Here is a 27,458-nt window from a genome sequence, read left to right on the forward strand (position 1 = left end):
TTCAAATGACATTTGTTCAAAGCTGTCGTTTAATTGCACTATAGGCTCTTTTTATGCCAATATGCCAATGTTGTTATCAATAAAAAATCATTTGCACAAGGCAAGCCGATGCACTTCACCATGTTGATAAGAGAATTAAAATGAGAAGATTTATGGGACAAAAAAATCAAGGGATATTTAGCATAGAAAAATAATTTGCGATTAATCGCGATTAATTAGAGTTAACTATGACATTAATGCGATTAATCACGATTAAATATTTTAATCGCTTGACAGCTCTAATTAAAAAACAATATGGAAGCATGCAAAAAATAGGTTTCAGTTTTATTTTATTTCTAATCTTTCTTTTCTATGTCATTATAGGAAAAGCTGCTCTTGAATTAGAAGGAGTTCTTGTGTCTGGCTGTGAGTTTGCACGCATGCTATGTGTAGGCTGAATCGCAATCGTGTCAAGACTAATCAGATTGGCCAATACACACTGAAGATAAATTCAATGATTTTAAAATTACAAAAATGATCCCTCTCTGGCGAACAGAATGTTGGAGCAGGCAAAAAAAAAATCGAATTCTCTTTTCTTTTTCATTCAGATTATTCATTTATCTGCATCGACACAGAATCGTTCTAGCGAGAATCGCGATGCATCGAAGAATCGATTATTTTTCCCACCCCTACTTGACAGATGTGCAGAAGTCGGTCATTGACACCCTCAACAAGGAGGGTAAGCCTCAAAAGGTCATCGCTAAAGAAGCTGGCTGTTCACAGAGAGCTGTATCCAAGCAAATTCACAGAAAGTTGAGTGGAAGGAGAAAGTGTGGTGGAAAAAGGTGCACATGCAACAGGGATAACTGTTGCCCTGAGAGTAAGTGCATCAAGAGCCACCATGCACAGACGTATCCAGGACATGGGCTTCTACAACTGTTGCATTCCTCGTCTCAAGCCACTCTTGAACCACAAACAACATCAGAAGTGTCTTCCTTAGGCTAAGATAACGGGTCTGTCGGTGAATGGTCTGTCCCTCATTTTATTTGGAAATCGAGGTCCCAGCGTCTTGAGGAAGAATGGAGAGGCACAGAATCCAAGTTGCTCGTTCAGTGTGAGGTTTCCACTGTCATTGATGATTTGGGGAGCAATTTCATCTTCTGGTGTTGGTCCACCGTGTTTATCAAGTCCAAAGTCAACGCAGCCGTCTATCAGGGTTTTTTAGAGCACTCCATGCTTTCTTCAGCTGATAAGCTTTATTGAGATGCTCATTTCATTTTCCAGCAAGACTTGGCACCTGCACACAATGCCAAAAGTACCAATACCTGGTTTAACCTGGTTTAACCATAGGATTACTGTGCTTGATTGGCCAGCAAACTCGCCTGATCTGAACCCCATAGAAAATGTATGGGGAATTGTCAAAAGGAAGATGAGAGAAACGAGACCCAACAATGCAGACGAGCTGAAGGCCGCTATCGAGGCAACCTGGGCTTCCTTAACACCTCAGCAGGGCCAAAAGCTGATAAACTACATGCCACTCCACACTCAGTATTTCATGCAAAAGGAGCCCCAACAAATTACTGAGTGCATACACAACACCATACTTTTCAGAAGGCCTACATTTCCATCGTAAAAATATTTTTAATCGTGTTATTCTCTGAGATACTGAATTTGGGTGCATGCATTGCATGTTTTACGTTAATTATTGTTCATTAATTTGTAATAAATGTGTGTTTACGTTTTTTTTTAAACTGAATAACTAAATAACTTCTTACAAATAGGCTTAGAGGTGTTTGGTTATAGATTGGATTTCACAAGAGATAAAATAAGCAGTTTATCGAACTTCCCACACAAAAATCAAGGCTGCATGGTTAGTATTAATCAAAAGAACATTTGACACAATACATAGTGTAGGATCCATATTAAATGTGCTTTATTGTCGTGTAATTTTACCCCCGTGCCACTAGGGGGCTGTGTGGTTCAGTTGACCTCGGGTCAGCAGAGTGAGGCATTTAACCTGATTGAACCTGATCACAGGTTGTTGTTGATGGGGAAGCAAACAGTTTTTCGACTGTGCCCGTGTGCCCGTGTGTTAATGCATCTTAGTTTAGTGAGGAATTCGGGTTTATTGTTTTGTTACATGCATTTTGAGTTAGAAGTATTGCGGCTGTGTATTATTGGAAGGAAAATAAACCAGCAAAATAAACGGAACTGTCTTCGTTTTTGCGGTAATTGGAGCGCGCTGGGCGCACGTCGGAAACTATAAACGGAATCAACAACCAGTACTACTAAGTTTAGGGCTTAGTCAGTACACATAGTTCATAATTTCTTCAAGTTTTTAATTCATACAGCAAGTGTACAATATTGAACTTGTTATTTTTCTATAAAATATATGAATAAATTACCTTTCAGCCTCTTAAAGCAAAACTAGATAGAAAGTGTTTATTTTGTCAAGAAGCAAATTAATTTCAAGTTTCAACCAAGGCAATCGAATTCTTTGGCAGTCCAAAAAATAACTGCACATTTTTATGAAAAATCTAAAAGAAAGCCCTCGGACAAATGTCACTTCTGTTTGACAAAGAATTGCAGCTCCATGGCCAATCATTGGCAACAATCATTGGCTATATTCTTTTCTTAAGTAGCAAAGACCATTCACATACTGGCAGTCACATACAGATTCAGCAGGTTTTATATGATGTGAGAGCGAGAGAATAAAGCAAACAGTATGAGCACACTACGCAGAGATAGAGAATGACAAAACATAAAAGACAGAAGAGGGACTGTTCAACCATATGAAAAGCAAAGGATGTGTCCCCCTTATGCATGTGGATGTCTGATTTCACACTTGTTCACGTTGTTCACTTGCTTGCCCTCGCATTCCGTTTCCAACCCCACCCCTACTCCCTGGCTGATGAAATGCTTGGCGGTTGTCATGGTGGACATCTCCTCGCTCTGATATGGAAGGCAGGCAATGGGGTTGACGACTCTCAGGACCCTCCTCACTACAGGTTGCCTTGTTCAGGTGCTGAGGAGAAGCTTTCTGTAGCGTGGTGGCCATGGTCGCGAGCTCCACAGGAAAAGATACAAGACAAGTAAACCCCATTAGTACTACTACTACTACTACTGCACACTGGGGTGAAAACGCACAACACTAAACCTATATGGACCCAAGACAAGAGAGATCACACAGCGGAGAGTGGTAATGCGTTAAGCCATCGGCTAAGGATAATGGATCCCATTAGTGCTGTTACAGTTTTAAAAATTGCTGAATCATGCAGGCCTATACTGTAACATATTTTTGTTGAAGTGTTTTAGTTTTTCAAATTTGGGCTGTAGGTGCAATAAATTCAGGGTACAATTGGATATCATTTTACATTTGACTATGGCTACATTCCTATGCTCTCTCACTACTCTCTCAAGCTGCTTCACACACACACACACACACACACACACACACACACACACACACACACACACACACACACACACACACACACACACACACACAAAACCTTAATGGAAATACACAAACACGGCAACACAGAAACAGGCACACACACAAATGGAAACAGAGAAACACACACACAGAACACACAAACACAGACACACAAAGACAAACTCAACATGAACAAACACACAAATGGAAAAACACAGACAAACACACGCTTAATACAGATAAATGCATGGTAGGAAGAAAGAGACAGGTACCAGACAGGTCCAGGGATTTATTTCTGTTCTGGGGTAGTCTAGGCTTTTTCACAGGGGGTTTGCGATTGGTGGGCTTCTCAAGATTATCCCTGTCCCTGTCAGTGCCTGAGATACGCAAGCACAGTAAAACACAAATATACAGTTAGATGCAGATAGACTTATAGCAGACGAACACAACCTAGGATACAATTTTAACATACCTGTGTCACATGACATCGCCTTCCTGTGCCTCCGAGGCTTAACAGGAGCCTGGGGTCGTATTCCTTCATCACCTGAACAAACATGCACCAAATAATAGTTTGAATATGAATCGGGCCTGTTCTTTATAATTGTCAGCCTTTGAAAAGAAAATGGAAAGCATACACAGATTTTAAATCCGTGTATGGTTCGTTCTTTGAATATTTCGATTTAAAACAAAATCAGAAAAAACCTTAAAATCTGTGTATGGTTCGTTCTTTGAATATTCCGATTTAAAACAAAATCAGAAAAACCAAATAACAGAGTTGTTCTTTGGTTTTTCTGATTTGGTTTTGAAACGGAAAAAGGGCAAAAGGAATAAACAAATAAACAGCATTTCATTTGTGTTTGTGTTTTGTTTGTTGGTTTTTTAAACCCGAAACAGAAAAACAAAAATAGATACATTTGTAGGCTACACCAGAAGGCAGAACGCAGCGAGCGAAGAAAAAAGAGCCTACCACCTAAACCAGCAATAGACTGTCCAATTATATTTAGCCTTGGTTATGGCCGCACTTGAACCATATGGGGATTTTATTCGTGAACTATTTGACAATGGAAAGACACACGACGAGATCAGTACCGCTCTAAAGCAATCTGGTGCACCGAAGTTCACCAGATTGCTTACGATGTGGAGCACAACCTTCGAAGAAGAAATCTAGTTTCATAGCATAGGAATATCATGGCGATCTTCTCCACGGTCATATCGTCCACTCGCAGACTAAGTCGCCGGCTCTCACGGAAAACAATAAAGCTGGCCATTGTAGAATGCGAGACTCAATGGAAAGTTTGAGTCTCGCATATTCAAAGAACGAATTGTAGAATGCAAGACTCAATGGAAAGTTTGAGTCTCGCATATTCAAAGAACGAACCATACACAATCCGTGTATGGTTCGTTCTTTGAATATTCCGATTTAAAACTAAAACAGAAAAACCAAATAACAGTCGTTTTTTGGTTTTTCTGATTTGGTTTTGAAACGGAAAAAGGGCAAAAGGAATAAACAAATAAACGGCATTTTTCTGTTTTTTAAATCAAAACGGGAATACTGAATAATCCAGTTGCTTGTTTTGTTTGTGTGATATTTAGATAAAACCGCAATGAATGCCGGGAAAAGGGCACGTGGTTTAAAAAAATACATATAAGGACGTTTCAAACTTTCCATTGAGTCTCGCATTCTACAATGGCCAGCTTTATTGTTTTCCGTGGGAGCCGGCGACTTAGTCTGCGAGTGGACGATATGACCGTGGAGAAGACCGCCATGATATTCCAGGTGGCTGTTTACTAAGAAACCTAGCTGGTCATAAAACATTAAAATTAGAGCTGTCAAGCGATTAAAATATTTAATCGTGATTAATCGCATTAATGTCATAGTTAACTCTAATTAATCGCAAATTATTTTTCTATGCTAAATATCCCTTGATTTTTTTGTCCCATAATTCTTCTCATTTTAATTCTCTTATCAACATGGTGAAGTGCATCGGCTTGCCTTGTGCAAATGATTTTTTATTGATAACAACATTGGCATATACATTGATCAAAACAGGACGATACAAAAAAAGAGACTATAGTGCAATTAAACGACTGCTTTGAACAAATGTCATTTGAACATAGCAGTCAGGCTACTGCTTCTTTGTTTTGAGCCAAAAATGTTTTTTTTTTTTTTTTTTTTTAATATAAAATAATTGCGTTAATCGCGTGATAAATTTTTTTAACGCCGTTAAATTTGGTTTGCGTTAACGCCGTTAATAACGCGTTTAACTGACAGCTCTAATTAAAATACATCTAAATGTTTCTTAGTAAACAGGTGGCTGTTTACTAAGAAACCTAGCTGGTCATAAAACATTAAAATACATCTAAATGACAAGTAGCCTACATATTGTACAATAGGCTACATAGAAGGAGAAAGAAACTAGATTTCTTCTTCGAAGGTTGTGCTCCACATCGTAAGCAATCTGGTGAACTTCGGTGCACCAGATTGCTTTAGAGCGGTACTGATCTCGTCGTGTGTCTTTCCATTGTCAAATAGTTCACGAATAAAATCCCCATATGGTTCAAGTGCGGCCATAACTAAGGCTAAATATAATTGGACAGTCTATTGCTGGCTTAGGTGGTAGGCTCTTTTTTCTTCGCTCGCTGCGTTCTGCCTTCTGGTGTAGCCTACAAATGTATCTATTTTTGTTTTTCTGTTTCGGGTTTAAAAAACCAACAAACAAAACACAAACACAAATGAAATGCCGTTTATTTGTTTATTCCTTTTGCCCTTTTTCCGTTTCAAAACCAAATCAGAAAAACCAAAGAACGACTCTGTTATTTGGTTTTTCTGATTTTGTTTTAAATCTGAATATTCAAAGAACGAGCCATACACGGATTATAGAGGAGCAAGGTACGTTTTATTACTCTGTTTTCTGGGAACAATTGACGCAAGCAGAAACCAGAAAACAAGCCGTTTTTTCGTTTTTTCGTTTTGACAAGAAAACGAAAATCAAGATTTCAGTTCGTTTATTCGTTTCTACGTTTTGTCAAAAAAACGAAAATCAATATTTCAGTTTGTTTATTCGTTTTTTGGTTCTTACTGAGCGAAACGAATTTACCACTCAATATCTGGTTTCCGCCGGTGGGCGGGTCCTCTTATTGGCTAGCGTGCTTCATTGCCCTGTGCTCTTCATAATAAAAGTTCTTCCGTTTGATAATGTAGACAAAAATATTACTTTATTATAGACACTAGCAGACACAGAGGACCACACCACCCACAGTCAAGACTGACACGGCTTCAAATAACAATAATAGTGTTCATAATCATTTGACAATGAGAACTTATGAAGTTATGATGACTTCAGTGCAGTTTATGTTTAGCCACAGTTAATACATGCAGAATAGACCTGAGGGCTTTACTACGACATCATTGTCCGGCTCTGAACTATGCGCTCTGTACGCGTTCACATCAAAGGAGCTGCGATCGCGGGCTGCTGATTTCCTCACAGCCTGAGAGCTATGAGGAATACAAGTGATTACAACACATTTCTTACAGCTGCACATTGCGCAGGGCTCTCCGTGAGACGCACGCAATTCAACCCATGGACACGCTCACACATCCACACAACTTGCGCCGCTATTTGACAGTGGAAGGGTAGGAATCAAATGCGTCCGGGTGAAATTTCAAAATCGTCCGGGATTTTAATAAAGCCTCAATACATGTTCACATTTAATTTGCGTTGCGTTCCTCTGGGTCTGTCACAAACTAGTTGGGCTACGCCCTCCCCTACTCAGTTCTGTTCGCTTTGCATTGGTGGAAGTGAGTAGGGGGAGTGGTTAAGTAAAGCCTTCAGATTGGACGGTTTGACTTTAGAGTTACCGTCATGTTTTGTATTATATTTTTTTTACCATTATTGTTTTATAGGGACAAACATTAACACATTTCTCCTGCAGGGGATTGATAAAGTTCTATCTATGTAACAGAAGGGAACACTTACTCATACTGCATCAAATATTCATACTCATACTTTGCACACTTTACCACAGCATTGGCCTACTGAATGCCACAGATATATTTTTAAGCATTGGACTGAATGCCGCGTAAATATAATATATGTTTTGCACGTTTGCAACGTTTAAAAGTTCAGGGAAAGTATGCCTCTACTGGTGTTGCTCAGGCCAATATCCTTTTGAGGCAGTGTTGTTTCTGAATATTAGTGTTAAGGGCCAATAATGCCTACTATCATACATTAGTCACCATGTCTGTGAACAAATTTGTATGCAGTTACATATTAATATATCCCCCCCCCCCCCGACAAAATCTCACTCTGAACTAAGTTCAAAAATGGAGAGCCCTGCATTGCGCATCTGTTGACCTTTATCCATTTACAGTAAACAGATAATTTTTTCTTGCTGGAAAATATTTTATATTGTTTTCATATTATTATTTACTGACAGTGATTACAGAATGCGAGTTTGTGTTATATTGAAAGCGAGGCTGGGTGTGCCTATGAATATAGGCTACAGTGAGTTTTTTTAAGGTGCTGAACAAGCAAATCATATTGACTACTATGTACAGTGACAAAGAGTGTACAGTAACCTACTTCATTCAATATTGAATAGGCTACTGTAGCCTACACTATGTACAGATGGTTTTGCTCTTTGCTCATGGCAGTTGTGGCAGTCATTTTAACATGTCAGCAGGCAAGCTTCACTCATTCAAGGATGTATAATGCTTTGTCCTATAGCCTACTTGGAACGTGTTTTGAAATGGATCTATAGTAGCCTATAGAAATTTGCCAGCTGGAATACAAAGCAAACTCCTTCAAATGCACATTCATGGAAGTCTTGTATTGTCATCCCCAAATAATGCTGCAATGTAATAATATACATCTTTAAATGCACAATAATGAATCATTACCTTTATTATGACTTATCCAAGATTTTTATTGGCTCCCAGAATGCAGGTCTGTTAGTGACTCCCATTATCTCTAAAAACAGACTGGGAAGTAGAGCATTCAGTTACTGGGCTCCTTTACTGTGGAACCAGCTCTCCCCATGGGTCAGAGAGGCAGACCCCCCCCCCCCCCCCCCCCCCCCTCACCTTGGATGTTGTTATGATGCTCATGCTATGTAAAGCCCTTTGAGACAAACTGTTTGTAAAAACGGGCTATAAAAATAAAATTGCCTTGCCTTGCCTAACCCGCTTGGACTGTAATTCATATTCATGCTACTAGTTTGATCATTGACTGACTACATGAATAGAGATTCTTATAGAGGTCTTATAGTCAAACGGTATAGGGTATATACAAATTTCTATGTGTTTAGGCCAGTTATGAGATCTAGTTAACATCATTAAAAGTCATTTCCAAACACATTAAAGAAAAGAAAAAAACAAAAGCAAAGAGATTTTGCAGCAATAGCACACTTTTACTTAAACAGAGTGGGATAGGAATCAGGTTAACAAAACATAACATCTAAGCTGTCTAACACATTACCAACGCAACATTGAAACATCATAAAACATCACAAAAAAAACAGCTGGAATACAAAGAGTTTGCTTTGTATTCCAGCTGGCCTGTTATGAGCAAATTTCTATACGCTACTATAGATCCATTCCAAAACATGTTCCAAGTAGGCTATAGGACAACGCATAGTCTAATGCATCCTGGAATGAGTGAAGCTTGACTGCTGACACGTTAAAATGACTGTCACAACTGCCATGAGCAAAACCATTTGTACATAGTGTAGGCTACAGTAGCCTATTCGATATTGAATGAAGTAGGTTACTTTACACTCCCTGTCACTGTACAGAGTAGACAATATGATTTGCTTGTACAGCACCGTAAAAAACTCACTGTAGCCTATATTCATAGGCACACTCAGCCTCGCTTTCAATATAACACGCACTCGCATTCTGTAAACACCATCAGTAAATAATAATATGAAAACAATATAAAATATCTTTCAACAAGAAAAAATAATTTGTTTACTTTAAATGGATAAATGTCAACAAATGCGCAATTTTCAGTCAGTAATGTGTTGTGATCACTTGTATTCCTCATAGCTCTCAGGCTGTGAGGAAATCAGCAGCCAGCGATTGCAGGTCTGCTCTGCATGTATTAACTGTGGCTAAACATCAACTGCACTGAAGTCATCATAACTTCATAAGTTCTCATTTTCAAATGATTATGAATACTATTATTGTTATTTGAAGCCGTGTCAGTCTTGACTGTGGGTGGTGTGGTCCTCTGTGTCTGCTAGTGTCTATAATACAGTAATATTTTTGTCGACATTATCAAACAGAAGAACTTTTATTATGAAGAGCACAGGGCAACGAAGCACGCTAGCCAATAAGAGGACCCGCCCACCGGCGGAAACCAGGTCTTGAGTGGTAAATTCGTTTCGCTCAGTAAGAACCAAAAAACGAATAAACAAACTGAAATTTAGAGTTTTGTTTTCTTGTCAAAACGAAAAAACAAAAAAAACGGCTTGTTTTCTGGTTTCTGCTTGCGTCAATTATTCCCAGAAAACTGAGTAATAAAACGTACCTTGCTCCTCCTTGCTCCTCTAAATGCAGTTTATTTGTTTATTCCTTTTACCCTTTTTCCGATTCAAAACCAAATCAGAATAACCAAAAAATCAACTCTGTTAATTGTTTTTTCTGATTTTGTTTTAAATCGGAATATTCAAAGAACGAACCATACACAGATTATTTTAGTTTCTCTTTTGTGTTATTTTGAATAATTGGATTGTGTCTTCATTTGTCCACTAATCTTTTTTATGTATTTTGTTGTATTGTGCACATGAAAATGTTCGATTGCATAAGCCTTGGCACCACTATCAAATCATCCTTATGTACAGTTCTGTTGTGAAGCAGTTGCACGAGTTGCTCTAGATATAATTCATTCATCATTCATAATTATTGAATATTATATCCTGTTTGATATTTGTGTATCTTGGTAAGATTTTATGCATGTCCAAAATCACCAAAAAGGTTTGAGTACTGAATTATGACAACTAGGCGGTGGAGCTCCTGTGCAAATACCTTGACTGGCAGCTCGGTAAGGCAATCCATACAAAGCTCTGGTGTTAGGTGGCGGGACCGGCGGTGGAGGTAGGTGTCTATCGCTGTCTGAATTCTTAGGGAACGTCACATAGGACGACGTCTTTGGCTGTTTCTCAAACAACATACAAGAGGCAGAGAAGTGTACACAGGATTTTCTTTACAACGCAATAAGCAATCCAATACATCACCATTCGTAATATAGATTAGAAATAAGCGCCCATGCCAAATAGAAAGTTTAAAACAATAAATTCATCTAACCATTTGATTTTAAGGTTAATTACCCTTCTGCATGTGCTCATCAATTAAATTCTGCGAGATTTGTCGCAGATTTGTCAATAGTCTCTTGACCCAGAACCTGGCCTACAAAACTGGTCATCAACCCACAAGGAGCTACTTGTCAACGCCCCCACATGGATAGTCTCCTGTTGTACAAAGTGCACAATGGGGAGCTGACTGAAGTACCGAAGAGACTGAAAACACATTGGTGCATCAAAGTTTAACGTGATAAATACTGAAATCCTGAGTACAACAGTTGATGGTGGCATTTTGGAGAGGAAAACAAACTCCCTCCTCACCTTCTCTGGAATGGGAGGGTGTGGGCCCTCCAGGTCCCTCACTACCTCCCTCTTCTCCATCCTCCCGGAATCCACTTCCTCTTCCTCCTCCACACCTGCGGATGACAGAGAAGCAAACAGATTTGTAGTGAGGAATGGTTACCAGATGGTAACTGCTCTGTCGGCGAGAAACAGTCTTTCTAAAGCACTTGATGAGAAACAGAACAGTCTCTATCAGAGTAGAGATAGTTGCATCTTAAATTAAGTCATGGCCTCAATTCACACTGGTGTAGTTTTTACGTAAATTTAGCAAACCGTGCCTACATTTTGTTTGCAGGTATCTTTAATTACTAAGCCACAAAAGCGTTAGATTTCCTGTTTTGTATAACTGACAAATGCTTGCTTAGAGAGACGGGAGGTGGGGCACCTGAGCTAAGCCTGTGCAGGTGGCGTTTGCTACTCTGCAGGGGAGGATCTGGCTTAGACGCACAGGGAGCACTGCGGCTGGATGACACGCCCCCCCCTCCGCTCCTCCAGCCCTCTGATTGGCTCCGTCTATCCGATGGCGTTTCCTGCATGTGAAGCAGAGTTCGCTCCCCGACCACCAATGCAGCCAAGTCCAGGTTTCTTAAGGGATCTCCTTCCTGCTTGGTCGAGGGCGTCCAGTCTGATGTGTACGGAGGTAGTGGCCTCTGGGGCAGATGTGGCGCCGGGCCAGACCTCTCAGTCTTCCTGCCGCTGCTGCCAGGCTGCCTCCGTTCCGTCCACATCCAGTCGATCGCGATGTCCGTGGACCTGTTCTCCGACCACGAGCGGTCCAGGTGCCTTCCCGTCGTCCACTGTCTCTCCAGCTTCCGGTCGATCTGCCTCTGGGCGTGGCGGTCCAGTGTCCACTGTTTGTCGGCGCGCCTGCTGTCGTAACATGCTCTCTCCTTCGGTTTGCTCTCCGCACGCGTTCTCTCTCTCTCTCCGTCCAACTGCTGTTGACCACAGAGAGGCCCGTCGGTGGCTGCCTCAGCGTGGCCGTCCCCCTGCCTCCCGTCCGGCTGCCGCGGTCCCTCTGCATGCCCCGATCCCTCCATCGTCTTGAGTCTGTCCGATTGCTTGACATCGCCCCAAAGCCTACCATATTCTGGCTGCTGCAGCTCGGTGTCCAAAATGGATTTCTGTCCAAAACAAAGAAGAGCAGAAATAATACAGTTTTCAATAGCAACCATCAACCATGTTCTCAACAAGGCAGAACCCCCTTTTGGAACTCCCTCCAAAATCAAGGGTTGACCGGGGCATACCTCTTTGGGAGAATAAAACGGGTGTTTGATGCCCCCCATGCTTGTATGTGGTATGCCCTGTACCGGTGGCGGGCTCAGGACCAGGAATTTCTCCCACTGCGGGCCGTCCCCTCTCCTGTCTGTGGAAACTCCGGGCGACTCGGCCCTGGACTGGGTCCTGGGGGGCTGCAGCAACGTGTAAACGTTCTCCATGGCCGTCCTGTGGGTCACACACACTAGGAGCATGAGAGTGAAGACGAACCGCAGATGGTTCAATCTCACCAATGAGAGCACACATCCTGCTTCCTCGTTCCTACATGTGAGGAGTGCTTAACAGCCTACCAATGTGTTGAGGGAGAGTTAACACATATGTGGAGTCATGGGAATCTTTTCTGTGCCCAATGATGCTGATGACGATTTGCAATCTGACAATCAATGTTTACACTTCTTTGCACTGGATTCTAGTCATAGTATTTGTTTTGGGCCTGTTAGCTGCTGCACCGGCTGTCTTTTACATCTGTGCACAGAGACGGGTGTCGGCCCATCTGCTAGGGCTTTTTCTCAGGATATCTGAGGTTTCTGAGCATTAGAATATTATATGCAAGAGATGCAACAACAGCAGTTGTCCCGATCAAGGGAACCCTAGCAGCCAATCGAGAAAATGTAATGGACTACAGTATGTACTTTCAATGTTCACATTATTGTATGCCTAATTAATTAATGATTATCATTTAATTTGGTTATGAATAGAGGGAAGCAAAAAAATTGTTTGTGGGAAACATTTGCTGGATTAATACTTGCATCTGGCTGTATTTAAGAGTTGGCTACAAAAGCATTATTACCAATAGTGTCAGTCTCTTCTTTGGTTTACCTTTGTTTGTGGCCAAGTGAACTGTGTGTGCATGCCTGTGTATGTGTGCATGCATGAGCCAGGTATATGTTCACAAACCCGGTGGGTGCTATGGCAACAGCATGACACTCTTCGCTGAAAAGCTCTTCTCCTGATTCAGGCTCAGGATCCAGGGTCTGGTTGCGGTTTTTACGGAAGCTAAAGATGGACAGCATGTTGCTTCTCTTCTTTCTTCTCAGTGAGTTGGATTTGTGCAAAAACGAGAGTTGACTGAGAGAGAGAGAGAGAGAGAGAGAGAGAGAGAGAGAGAGAGAGAGAGAGAGAGAGAGAGAGAAAAAAAACGATTTGTCCCTTCTAAGGAGCAGTAATTTAATTTAATATATAGCTATTCAAAGCCTGCCCACCCGTATGCTTGTTATGCACAGTGCATAGACAACTGGAGTGTTGCTAGGTTACGCCTCTGTTGTTATTTTTCCAGGGTGCACTTAGAACTACAGATAATTCTAAATAATCTAAATTCAAAGGTAATACAATTAAAAGCATTACTTGGGCTGCTGAATTATGGTGCTGTCTTGATGAAATAACCACTCTATATTTCACGAGAGCATCTTAATTCATACAATCTCGGATTCTAAAAGTTGTAGATTAGATGGGAACAATACCTATCAGGGAGTACTCTTTTAGAATAGAAATCTGGTAGTCCATCATCAAGAGGGCTATCTCCTCCATTTTCACTGCAGTGCTGTGGGAACAAGCACACGCACAAAGTCACAAACACACACATTTGTATGATTATTTTTGAGAGGGCCATTAGGTTGTACTGGGTTTCATTTGCAAATGTTCTGAATGCAATAATATAAATGGATTACTCTGGCTCGAGGAAGAGGACATTACCGAGTTGCACTGAATAATTTCATGTAGATTGCTCTTGACAAGGGAAAGAATTATTTACAAGCAAAGAGCAGTGCAATACCCTAGCGGCACAGCCAGACTGTGCAAGGTTGTATTTAACATCTTGAGATTCAATCATGGTACTATAGAATGTGCCTGTGTGTGTGTGTGTGTGTGTGTGTGTGTGTGTGTGTGTGTGTGTGTGTGTGTGTGTGTGTGTGTGTGTGTGTGTGTGTGTGTGTGTGTGTGTGGTGTGTGTGTGACCCCTACTGCTGAACATCAATAATCTCAGCGGGAGTTTTGACCGAGGTCTGGAGTGTGTTCAGAGATTCAGAGGAAACAGAAGCAGAGGAGGAAGAGGAAGATGGAGCGTGACATACTGTGTCAGGGGGAAGGTGGCTGGCCCTGTGTCGCCGCGGGGGCTTGGGCCGGACCCGCGTGACGTGGAGCAATGGTGCACCCTGGGTAGGCAGCTCCGACAGACCCTCCCAGGATGCGGAACGGGATAGGGGTGAGGAGAAGGAGGGCATAGAGGTGGGTGGGGTAGAGCTGGAGTCATCACACAGGCCTGACACAGAAAGAGATGAAAAGTTTTTAGCGTGCGTGTGTGTGTGTGTGTGTGTGTGTGTGTGTGTGTGTGTGTGTGTGTGTGTGTGTGTGTGTGTGTTTGTGTGTTTGTGTGTTGTGGTAGAATTTAATGAGTATATTCTATGGTAGACCATGATTATTATTATGGTTTATCTATGTTAATGGTAGAAGACACATGATACTGGAGCCTGGATTCAGAACAGATGGTGGGGCACAGAAATGAGCAGGAAGACGGGGTCAAGTCATGTTGACCTCAGCCTTCAGCCCTATGATTATTTTGACTACAGAGTTAATGCATGCTGGCCTCAGACTGGTGTCCAAAATCACTTTTGTTGACAATATTCTGAGACTGATGATTGATGAAGATTGACGTGGGCGGAAACCCCCATTGGACAAAGAAATTCTTGTATGTATGCGTGTATAAAGAGGAGCTGGAGTCGAGGTTGGGGCAGTGACTCTGCAGACCCACTCAGGTTGTTGTCGTTGTTGTTTTTCTTCACGATAAAGTCTTTTTCAATTCTTGCTCCGGACCCCTCGATTTCTTTTACACTCTCTCTTAAATTAGTCTAAGTGTTTTAAATCTCGATTAATCTACTACAGTGTCAGGGTTTCTGCAGGTTTCAACAAGTTAAATTTTACACTTTTTAAGACGATTATCAATGCAATTTTATTTCAACTCAATACTGGCAAAAAAGGTACAAACGATATGAACGAAAATCAAAGTACCAGAATTTCTAGCAAAGTAAATAAATGTTATCAAATTGAAAAGAATGTGACAACACAGAACTGTTCGTAAGAGATTATCTTCATTAAACAATGAAGATATTATCCTCAGATACCTAAACGTAGAACCTCCTAGAGACATTTTAGACTACTTAAATGTCTGCAATTAATGGTTAATCGAAATCGAAATGTCGGCTGCTGTATGTCGGGACTGTCAGAGAAAGTCTAAAACTTTTTGAAAATAAGTAACCAGATGTCTTACGGAGCACTCACCTGTACCGTGCCCGAGTACTTTTTCCCCCTAAAGTCTTGATCGTTTGGCTAGTGTGAGCACGCCATCCGTACTCAAGTACAGTTCAATTCTGTGGCCTCAGTACACTTCGGAGTGGTGTGCTCAGGCCACGGTACAGATGCTAATGAGCCGACACGTGCACACGCACGGATACGCAACCTGAGCTGGTTGCGTATGTACAAGAGGTAACCGGACTCAGGCCGAGTTGAGATTGCCTGATGTGAGCACAGGCCAGCGGCACAGTGGGGGGGGGGGGCAAGCGAGTCAGTTCGGCTTCCCCTCCTACGTAGGAAAGGGGCACATTTGAATATTACCCCTCACTTCCTCGTCCCCCTCCAATCAGAGCATAGATACGATTTTGTGAACGAGCGGAAGAGCACTGGGCGGAGACGTTGGCGTATTTCAGAGACAGGGAGATTCCATGCAAAAATTGATTTCTAATTTGTCAGTTTGCCATGTGACTGCCTGGCAGGGAGTCCGGCAGAACTGCCGGACTGCCGCCCAAGCAACCCCGCCAGAGCTTCGGCGGCGGCAGGCCGGGTAGGGGAGCTTCGGCAGCAGTCTGGCAGCTCAGCTCCAGGAGTACAATTCCTTTCTCCTCCATGTAATGGTTCTAGCTGGACTTCAGAGAGTCAAAGCCAAAGTTCCTTTCCCCCAATTCTTCTCAACCATGGCCGAGATGACCCCAACTACGATTCTTTACTTGTTATGGAAGTACCAGAGACTTTCAGAACTAGATCATAACTTGCTAAGAGCTGTATTATACTGAGAAAGTTCCCGCTGTTAGCCTGTCTAATTATCTCCCTGTGTCCTACAAAAGACAAGTTACAAGTGGCCAGAGTGATTGTAACATTGATAATACGCTCAAGTACCTGTCTCCAGTAATCGGCGGCATTTCTCGCGTCCCTCTCCATGGTTGCGTCAATTCTCCTGTTTCTCTTCCACTGTTCATATATAGCACACGATCCGGTATGAATCTGAGATTCTGCATGTGAGTCAATCCTCGCAGATAAATGTTGCCAGTCTCGTACTCCTTTGACCCACGCATCACTGTAAAAAGGTGCACTTCGGTCTGCAAACAGCCAGCACGGCTCACAATAGGCACAGTCCATTGTGGGCAAAGAGCACAGCCATGGTCGCAGGAGTTCGATACCTGCCCTGGTAGTGGTGGTGTAGTATTTGTCAGAGAAACACCTGTTTCCTGGCGTTTTGTCTCTGGGGAATGGTCCGGTAGGCCTACATGAACCAGTTGCTAATATAAAGCTTTTGGTCTTGGCGTCGGGAGGCAGAGTAATGTAGATGACTCAATCTGTGGGCAGAATAATCCCGGCAACAGGTCCACTGGGGCGCACAGCCGAGTCCGCTGACCTCTGAAGCTTCGGTGGCGGGGAAGTCTCCTTTGGGCTGACCGGAGAGGCGGAGGCGGCGGTAGGGTCAATGGTGCTTCATTTGAGCTAGCTGGCAAGCTACCGCTAGCCTCCGGCGGGATGCTAGCTTTTGCATGGGTTGCCTGGGTCTGAGTGAAAAATGTATCTAACCTGGCCATTTTAGTTTTACCCTCATCCTGCTTCTTTCTTTCCTTCCTCTTTTGCGCGCCGCTTTTTTGTTTATGCTTGCTAAACATGATTATTCTACCTTCTCTAGTCAACTTGCTTTTCTTTCCTGCTGAAAGGAGAAACAACTCGCGTCACGTCATCGCAACTCATCATGAATGACAGCTATCAAGGTGATTGGACAAATGATCATTTCCTCCTCCCATACCAGCCACTCAGCGTTAGCCTACCTTACCGACCCGCCCCCGAGCTATTTCATTCACAAAAACAATACAGTTGCTGGACAGCTCCTTTTTTTTCTTCCTCCATGGGCCCCTGACGGCGTCTGGGCCCCGGTGCAGCTGCACCGGTTGCACCATCGATATTTGTGCCACTGAATGGAGCCAAATATTAATCACTATTGAGATCTCCAGGCCTTTCCTTTGTCTGGATTTTGATGAACCCCAGACACCTCATGTAAATGGCCCTTTATGGCGCATTTCCATCGGCGGGTGCGGGGCGGCAACCAATTCTTAGAAAAACCTCTTCTATTACCCATCAATTCAAGATACAATTGCAGTTATCCAAGGCTCATGTTCAGGGCTCCAGACTAACTTTTTCCTTGGGTGCACTGGTGCGCCTACATTTTTAATTTGGGTGCACCAGCACGTATTTATGGTGCACGCAAGTTTTGAGTTGTTGAGGGGGAGGGGGGGGGGGCAACCCGGGCAGCTGCACCGGTTGCACCGTCGATATTTACGCCATTGATTAATAATATCTTGACCATTAAATAACTGCCTTAAATAAATGCCAAATCTGTATCTCTCATAAAGAATATCGTCAGACAATGCCAAGGGATCGGTTCTGTCCCGAAAAACCCACTGTCTCTGGAGAGACGCCTGTACGATAAGTGCGCCGAGGTCCATGGGAACACCCACAAATGGTGACGCCATTATCGGAGGAGGGGCTAGGAAGCTGCGCACGCCGATACAAGTAGCCGATCTCCGGGTAGACTCGCTGAAAAGCTGCTCCCGACCAGGTTTGGTTGCGAGCGTAAGTCACTATGGTGATACAGCGACGCTTAAAGAGATCGACTTTCATAGTACAGCTAACCCAGGCTTTCAGTTCAACATACCTCGCTAACCCTCTAATCGAGCTTCGTAGTACAGGCCCCTGGATTGGGCTTCGCGGGTTTGTTTACCGGCGTTTCTATTGTTACCGGTCTTGCGTGTTCCAACGGTTTATTAGGTGTCTAATAAATCGCTGTCTAATCAACACTTCATTCATTGCCTCTTCCGTGGTTATTACAATATTATGAATAGACTGCTCTGTAAAAAAAATAACAATAATTATACCAGATACATTTTCAGTCGCACCGGTGCGCCCAAATAAAATATTTGGTCGCACTACCCCGAATTCTAGACGCATGTGCGCCCAAATTAGGCGCACTCTGGAGCCCTGATGTTGGTAACAGCCCAAGATTAATTATGTATTATCTATCAATTAACATAGTACTTTCCAATAAACTACTTTTTCTTATATAGTTATTGTTCATAGCTACACCCATTTTTAAAAGGTTTATTCGATTTACCTCAGAGAATACGGAATTGTTTTTATTTAAGTTGAAAAATTACAGCAATAACAGCCCCTGCAGGAACAGTTTTCCCCTGGTGTCATGGTACATCTTCTTAAATACTGGGTGTGAAGCCTTGTTTGTTTCCATGGTATTACCATTGTAGGATCAATAGGTCTAACCATTGAAGCTCAAGCTTGACGCTCCGTTTTCCCATCGACGCATACCTCATCCAATATCCACAAAAATGATCCACCGGACTACGACGTGAAGTTTGAAAGGTTTAAGAGATAGAAAGAGATTGAGAGGTCAGAAAACTGTGTGCCTCCACGCTTGTTATTCCTGACTGTCTGTCACAGGTAGTTAACACAATTAAGTTCCTCTCAAACTTCAAAATAAAGTAACTAAATGTGCGCATACACCAAAAATATTGCAAGGGAATTTCTAAATAAAATTCGACATGTTCGAAATTACCACACCTGACTATTATATTATTTCACTTATGAAAATCCTGCAACCATGTTCTTTCCATATCCTTTGTATATATAATTGCATTGTCCACGTAGTTAACTGGAACTTGTACCATATATGTTCTGCAACGTTACTAAGTAAAACATGACAATTTACCAAGTAAATAAGCTGAAACTGTACTGTACATGAAAGCCATGTTTGTTTCCATGGTAATACCAGGCTCTTACCATATAAGTTCTAACTGGTTATTCACTTTTTTTCGGGCAATGAACACAAATTTGTACCATATATGTTCTGCAATGTTAGTAAAACATGACAATTTACCCAGTAAATAAGTCAAGTCAGGTTTTTTTATGTAGCACATTTCATATGGCATGCATAGGCACAATGTGCTTTGAGTGGAGAGATGTCATTAAATTATCTAAAATAAAAAAACACACTTAGCAAAAGAAAAGACAAACTGAAAAATAATAAAATAGAGTGTTTAAAAGCAAAGACCTGTAGGCTACTCATGAATTAAAAGCTAAAGAAAACAAATACGTTTTAAGATCCTTTTTAAAAGAGAGCGTTGATTGCAATGACTTTTATTCCAAAGGTAAGCTATTAGTGTTCATTCATGGGATCGTGAGGAGACATTTACTGGAGGAGGGTCAAAGACGAGACGCTCATTTTTTTGTGAACATGAGGATGAAATACATTTAAAAGTGTTAAAATTTGAGAAAAATCGATCAAATAATTTTCAAACATCATTTTCTTCAAGACCAAATCTAAAAGTTCTGGTTTCATCCAATTTTGTGAGAATATTAAGAGAATAATGGTAAAATTGTCAACATGGTGTAACCATAAAAACTTAGTACCAAGTTATAAAACTTGCTGATAAAATGTGAAATTCCCTTCAAAATGACCTTGAATATACTTTGGCATAATCTTACACAAGTACTTTCTAATACTAAATAATAGTAGTGAAACATCATTGTCGGGTCTGTACCTAGCTGCTAACAGGCAAACATCACTCAACATCAGGTTCGATGTTGACGTACTTCGCCCCACAGCTGCTGAAGTACAACAATCGCTCCATCCCACCCTGTATTTCCACCATTAAGCAGCTAGGACTATTGCGTAGACCTCGATATATCCACAGAGGCTCAGGGAGAAACTTTATTTATGGTCAGCCTGCCGGCTTCATCACATCCATTAGGTCCGCAGAGACGGCTGAGGGCAAAAGACGTAACATCGCGAGATCCCCGCACTCCCGGCTGGATAGATTTCATGGAGTGGATTCCAACCTGCGCGGAGTGGATTTTAAGGCTCTGCGACCTGTACAGAGAATAACTCCAAAGTCACTGGTTAAATTTGAACTTTTCAACACTCAATCCTTGAATAATAAATCCAGCTTGATTGAAGAGCATATCAGGGAAAAAGGACTTGACTTCATGTGTCTAACAGAAACCTGGCACCAGCCAGAGGTTTACTCTGCCCTAAACGAAGCCTGTCCCCCAGGCTACAGTTACTTGGAGGCAGCCCGCAGAACTGGACGCGGTGGTGGCCTAGCTGTCATCCACAAACAAGACCTGGAGTTGTCCCCCATGGTGCTGCCTACAACTTCCTCCTTTGAATGTCTTGCATTCACATGCAAGCCCCCCCATCCCATGACTGTTCTACTCATATACAGGCCCCCTAAACCCAACTCTGCTTTCATCCCGGAAATGTCTGATCTCCTCACAACACTCTGTACTACCTCTGCCAATACCATCATTCTGGGTGATTTAAATATTCATGTTGACACCCCCTCATGCCAGCCCGCTGCTGATTTTCTTCAGCTGCTAGACTCCCTCAACCTACAACAACATGTTGATGCCCCCACACACTCCAGAGGACACACAATTGACCTGGTCATCTCAAACTCCGCCCCCATCAGCAACCTACAGGTCTATGATCTTGGCGTCTCGGATCACAGAGTTGTGTCAATGGAGCTCCCTTTTCCTTCCTCCCACACCAAACCAAAGCGGCAGATCCACTTCAGGAATGTGAAAAATATCAACATGGATGCCCTGGCCCTGGACCTTCAACATCTCTCCTCTGGCTCAACTGACTCCCTCTCTGTTGCTGACTCAGTGGACTTATACAACCAGTCCCTGAGCAGTCTCCTGGATCTCCACGCCCCCTTAACATCGAGGTCAGTCTCCTTCTCGCGCTCTGCACCCTGGTACACCAGTGAACTACGTACAATGAAGGCTGCTGGGTGTGTCCTTGAGCGGCGACTCAAGGCCTCTGGTCTGACCGTTCACAAACAGGCATACAGGGAACACAGGAGGGCATATGCTGAAGCCCTGAATAATGCACGGTCCAGGTTCTATTCCGCAATAATCAACAATAGCCCTGGTAACTCCAAACAGCTCTTTTCAACTGTCCATCACCTTCTCAAACCCCCTTTACCATCCCAATCTGATGTCACCACGGAGAGGTGCAACATGCACATCAACTTTTTTAAACAAAAAGTGAATAACATCCGCTCACACCTCTCCATCACTACTGCCCTGCCCCTTCAAACTGCTGACCCACCGATTGACTCTGTCCAGACCCTCTGCTCCTTCTCCAGCATCACAAAGGAAGAGGTGGAGGACGTCATCAGGAAAATGAAGCCATCCACCTGTGCACTAGACCCCTTCCCTACAGCTCTGCTGAAGGCCAACATCTCTGCTGTCTCTCCACTCATCACCAATATCATTAACCACTCCCTCCTGGCCGGCCATATCCCATCTGCATTAAAAACTGCTGTCATCAGACCAACATTAAAAAAAACTACCCTTGATCCTGAAGTCCTCTCCAACTACAGGCCCATCTCAAATCTCCCATTTCTGTCAAAAGTTCTGGAAAAAATAGTTGCAGCACAACTCCAGGATCACCTCATACAACATCACTTGTTTGAAAAATTCCAGTCTGGTTTCCGCTATGGCCACATTACAGAAACAGCCTTGGTCAGGGTCACAAATGACCTCCTGATGGCAGCAGACACCGGCTCCCCATCTCTCCTCATCCTCCTGGACTTAACAGCTGCTTTTGATACGGTTGACCACAATATTCTCCTTCACCGCCTGCAATACACCATTGAACTATCAGGAAATGTAAAGAACTGGTTCACCTCGTACCTCACTGACAGAACTGAGCACGTTGCACTGGGCAAAGCAAAATCACACACCAACAACGTCACCTGCGGTGTCCCCCAGGGCTCGGTGTTGGGCCCCACACTGTTCTCACTGTACATGCTCCCCCTGGGTAGTGTCATTAGCAGGCATGGCTTGTCTTACCACTGCTATGCTGATGATACACAGCTCTACATCAGGACAACCCCCACTTCTTCTGCCCCTCTGCCAACATCCACACTGACCACCTGCCTGGAGGAGATAGAGGCGTGGATGAAGCTCAACTTCCTACAACTTAACAGCCATAAAACGGAAGCCATCCTTGTTGGCACGCCACATCAGCTCCGCTCCCCCACCATCACCAATATCACCTTCTCTGGCAAAAACATCCCCCTTTCCACATCCGTCACCAACCTCGGTGTTAAAATGGACCCACAACTTAATTTTGACACCCACATCAAACACCTCTGTAAGACAGCTTTATACCACCTCAGGAACATCGCCAAACTCCGCCAATCACTCACCCTGGCTGATGCAGAGAAGCTCGTCCATGCCTTTGTCTCCTCCAGGTTGGACTACTGCAATGCACTCCTCATTGGGATCCCTGGCAAGAGCATCCAGAGGCTCCAATACATTCAAAACAGTGCTGCCAGGGTCCTGATGAGGGTGCGCAAGCATGACCACATCACCCCCATCCTGAAATCACTGCACTGGCTCCCTGTCCCACTCAGAATTGAGTACAAGGTCTCCCTCCTCACCCACCAGTGCCTTCACGGACTTGCCCCCCTCTACCTTCAGGAACTCCTCACCCCCCCGACAAACTCACGTACACTCCGTTCAGGATCCACTCACACCTTCCAAACCCGACATACGAAGCTGTGCACCATGGGTGATCGGGCCTTTTCTGCTGCTGCCCCTAGACTATGGAACGCCCTCCCTGACCACCTGAGGGCTCCACAGACTACAGCTCTTTTTAAACGGAACCTCAAAACCCATCTCTTTAAAAGAGCATTTAGCTAAACTTTCTTTGAGGTTCCCCCTTTTTAATAGTTTTTTGGTATTTTTTTCTCTGAAGCACTTTGAGATTCTTGAATATAAAGTGCATTATAAATAAAATTTATTATTATTATTATTATTATTGTTTAGAATATTTTAATTAATAAGGGGAATCATGTCTGCAAGGTCAACCTCTTGAAATGTCAAGTGGTGTAACCGCATTTTAGGGGCAATTTTGTAAATATTGTGCCAGAAGATCATGTGACAGGATATGATGTCACAGAGAAGGACCCCTGAAGACTATGACTGCTACAAGTCAAGGTTAGTAACTCTCTCTGAAATTTTACATAATTAAGCTTTTTTAAGCCATGGCCAGGCTTGTTAAGGTTACATGTCAAATGGTATGACCTCGGTAAAAAAAATATTAAACATTTTTTATCAAAGTTATTATATTTAATGTAAAACATGTGTTTAAATGTTCACACCAAGGTTAAGTGTTGACCTAGGTGTCCTTAATAATGCCTGCAAATATTGGTTTTAAACTGAAATGTCAAATGGTGTAACCGGTTACACCATTTGACATCCTCCTAAAAAGGAAGATGTCAAATGGTGTAACCGGTTACACCATTTGACATTTCAATTAAAAAACAAAATTAGAGGGCCAATTTGATAAATTTAGGGCCAAAAGCTGTATATGTGATGCTGATTATAATATTTTTTTATAGTTTAAATAGTGACTCCTACTGTTCAATATAAACAGCAGGTTAAAATGTGTTTTTATTTCTCCATGAATTTATCGATAGATTAATTTGTTTGTTTATTTGTATTTGTTTAATTATTCATTTGGTTAATTATTTAAGTATATATCTAAATATGTATTTATTAACCCATTCATTCATTTGAATTCACATTTCTTTAATACTGTACATTGTAGCCTATGTAAGCCTATGTAATGCAAACAATAAGCTTCTATCCTCTTGTCCCTTAACAGATGGCTCTTTCAAGTAAAGAAAAGGTGGCTCGCCACAGAGCACGACTCAATGCAGACCCTGCTGCAAGGGCCACTTACCTGGCCAAAAGAAAGGAAAGGTAGTACACACATGCGTAAATACACACACACACGTTTCCTGTGAAGGACTGCCAGTGTAAAGTCAGTGATGTAGATGTTCTGAAAGGCTAGTGGAAATGAGAAGTGTGAGGTGGTAATGAAGGATAAGTTTTAGTTCTAGACATAAAAGGCTTATTGTTTTTTTTCTGTTGTACTCTTAGTTATCAAAGGAGGAAAAGAGAGGGAAAAATTACGAACACCCCAGTAGCGGCACTGCCAAAGCAAAAACAGAGGAAGTTGAGGGAAAAGTGGAGGCAGTCGCAGAGACAGTACAGGAACGCACACAGGGTACTTGAACCTGACTCCTCCATCACTAAATTCGTCAGCGGATGATGGCCCTCCTCAGCCCATAGGAAACCTTGACCATGACTATGTACAGCCGGAGAGACCACAGGCCTCATCGACTCCGTTAAGGCCAGCACAGACTAGTGTCAGCAAACAACACAGCGCAGCAATGAAGGAGAAGCAGAGGCTGAGTTCTGAGCTCCGTAGAGTAAAGAAGGAGCTTACGGTAGCGAAAACAAAGGCAGAAAAGCTGCAAAGAAAACTGGAAAGACAAAAGAAAGAACGAAAAGAGCAGAAAGTCAGTGAGAAGAACAAACAGAGGGACAAAAAGAAAATCTCTGAGAAGAGAAAGGAGCACGTGGTCAGATATCTGTGTAGGGATGAGAGTAGCCGCATGTTGCCTGGCAAAAAAGATACTGTCACAAAGAACAAAACCAAAAAGCAAAGGAGAGTGCTGCTTCACTCCTTGAAAGATTTACATAGCAGCTACTCTGAAACCGCATTGAGGCACCACAAAGTATCATATAGACAGTTCCTTAGATACTGCCCATTTTACGTGACTCCTCCCAAAGAGTCCGACCGAAACACGTGCGCATGCTATGACCACCAAAATTTTAAACTAATAGTGGACAAATTACAGCAGAAAGGAATCATACTGACAAACAGTGTATCTGAACTGCTGGCGCTCATTGCCTGTGATACTTCCAGGATGAAATGTATGTATCGCATGTGTGCGAAATGTTGCTATGATGAAGTGGAGTTTGAGGGCCCTCTGGATGACCAAGTTCTGACATGGGAGCAGTGGGAACGCGTAGTGACGAGAGAGGAGGGGAAAACTTTTACCAAGTTTAAGTTAGCCATGAAGAGTGGTAAGACCGAAGACCTTCTTGCTCTTTTGAACAAGCAGCTGAGCACCATGACGAGGCATCAGTTCAACTGGCTCCATCAAGCAATGAGGGAGTTGAAAGAAACTCTGCGCCCAGATGAACTGTGTGTTCACATAGATTTCTCAGAGAATTACAGCTGCAAGTTAAATACCGAAGTCCAGGCTTTTCACTTTGCTGGCAGCCGCAAGCAGGCTACCCTGCACACCTGCGTAGTATACACAGCCAATGGAACCCACACCTATGCCACCATCTCTGACTGTCTCCGCCATGATGAGCGTGCGGTGTGGGCCCATTTGGAGCCAGTGTTGAGGGATGCCATTGCTAGGAGTGAAATACCACCTTCCTCCCTCCATGTCTTCAGCGATGGACCTGTTACCCAATATAGGAACAGGAAGAATTTTTACCTCCTCAGCACTGTGCCCTTTCTGAGCGGATTCCAGAAGATCAGCTGGAATTTTAGTGAAAAGGCACATGGGAAAGGCGCCCCTGATGGAGTTGGTGGGGCTGTAAAGCGCCTTGCAGATACAGCGGTGCAGAGAGGGAAAAGCTTACAGTCTCCTGAGGACTTTTACCAATTTCTAAAAGACCAGACATCAAGTGTCACATACTTTTGGATTTCTGAGGATGCCATTGAAAGGTATGATGACAAAGTCCCAGCAGTTGTCCCTGCTGTGAAGGGTACGATGAAACTACACCAGGTGACCTGCGAGAAGCCAGCCTCAATCCGCTACAGGGACATTTCCTGTTTCTGTGCGAGGCCTGCTATTTGCAAGTGCTATAATCCATCAGCGGTAGATTTCAGTGATCTCCCCTCAACATCAGTTGGCCTTGAAGATCAAAGAGGGAAGTTTGCTCTGGTCAAATATGAGGGTAAACCGTTTGTAGGACAGATTCTTCAGGTGGTGGGTGATGAGGTTCAGGTTTCTTGCATGAAACAGCTGAATGGCAAAAATGTTTTCACCTGGCCTGACCCACCTGATGACCTCTTCTACTACCAGTCTGATGTGCTCCACATGTGTGCTGAACCAGAGCCTGTGAACTGCCGCCATTCAAAGCTCACAGTAGATGACTGGAAACAATTCCAGTCTCACAGCCATAAGCTATGATATTTTTCCCACAATAATTTTCTTGTCAGGATAGGGATGTTTGTGTTCACAACCTATTTGTGACACTGTTAATGTATATGAATTGTTGTAAAATGAAATGTTTACACTCACACACACACACACACACACACACACACACACACGCAAACGCACACTGTTTGTTCATTGTCCGCTGTTCATTCATCACTGTTCACTGTTCATTCATCACTGTTTGTTCATTGTTTTGGTAAATTAATATAATATGAAAAATAATATGATACATATTAACATATAAAAACATTAATTGATTTTACCTTGACTATTTATTTGTTTTTTTCTGTGTCTGTTACTTATTCTTTGGCTGTATAAGCAATATGGTCATTTGGGGTAACCGATTTATGTCAAGTGGGGTAACCACTATTTTTCACAAAAATCTCATATTGTACAAAGAAGTTAATATGGATGAGACTTCAGCATTCTACTACACTATAACAATGTGTTTTTAAACCATTTTTACCCAACTGGTCAAGGAATAGGCAGAAAACATTAATGTTTACAACATACTGTCCTGCTCAGTACAACAAAAAGTCCATATAATCTAAATCTAAAAATAATTATAATAAAAACTATTTCATGTGATATTTAAAAATGTATTAATTGTTTTCATGAGTACACTTACATAGAATCTAGGGGGGTGAAATATTGAATATTTGTCATTTATTTATGGTTACACCATTTGACAATATAAA

At 42.5% G+C, this 27,458-nt stretch overlaps 1 protein-coding gene across 7 annotated transcripts in view; it reads right to left on the reverse strand.

Annotated features, from left to right (window-relative positions):
• Positions 1-2,297: 2,297 nt before the first annotated feature.
• LOC115555689 (capping protein, Arp2/3 and myosin-I linker protein 3) overlaps positions 2,298-27,458 on the reverse strand; it is a 130,530-nt gene continuing 105,369 nt past the window's right edge. For 5 of the 7 annotated variants that reach the window (XM_030372686.1, XM_030372688.1, XM_030372685.1 and 2 more), the window contains 10 exons: positions 14,407-14,594; positions 13,798-13,877; positions 13,235-13,405; positions 12,307-12,505; positions 11,445-12,183; positions 11,039-11,133; positions 10,443-10,569; positions 3,888-3,959; positions 3,688-3,792; positions 2,298-3,046 (listed from right to left, as the gene is read on the reverse strand). In XM_030372686.1, coding sequence (XP_030228546.1) covers positions 2,982-3,046; positions 3,688-3,792; positions 3,888-3,959; positions 10,443-10,569; positions 11,039-11,133; positions 11,445-12,183; positions 12,307-12,505; positions 13,235-13,405; positions 13,798-13,877; positions 14,407-14,594 — 1,841 coding nt within the window. In that variant the 3' untranslated portion in view covers positions 2,298-2,981. The remainder of the gene's footprint in view (positions 3,047-3,687; positions 3,793-3,887; positions 3,960-10,442; positions 10,570-11,038; positions 11,134-11,444; positions 12,184-12,306; positions 12,506-13,234; positions 13,406-13,797; positions 13,878-14,406; positions 14,595-27,458) is intronic. The other 2 variants (XM_030372687.1, XM_030372689.1) reach the window with 2 other exon arrangements.

The sequence above is a fragment of the Gadus morhua genome, chromosome 12 (genome assembly GCF_902167405.1).
Source record: "Gadus morhua chromosome 12, gadMor3.0, whole genome shotgun sequence".
Lineage (NCBI taxonomy): Eukaryota > Metazoa > Chordata > Actinopteri > Gadiformes > Gadidae > Gadus > Gadus morhua.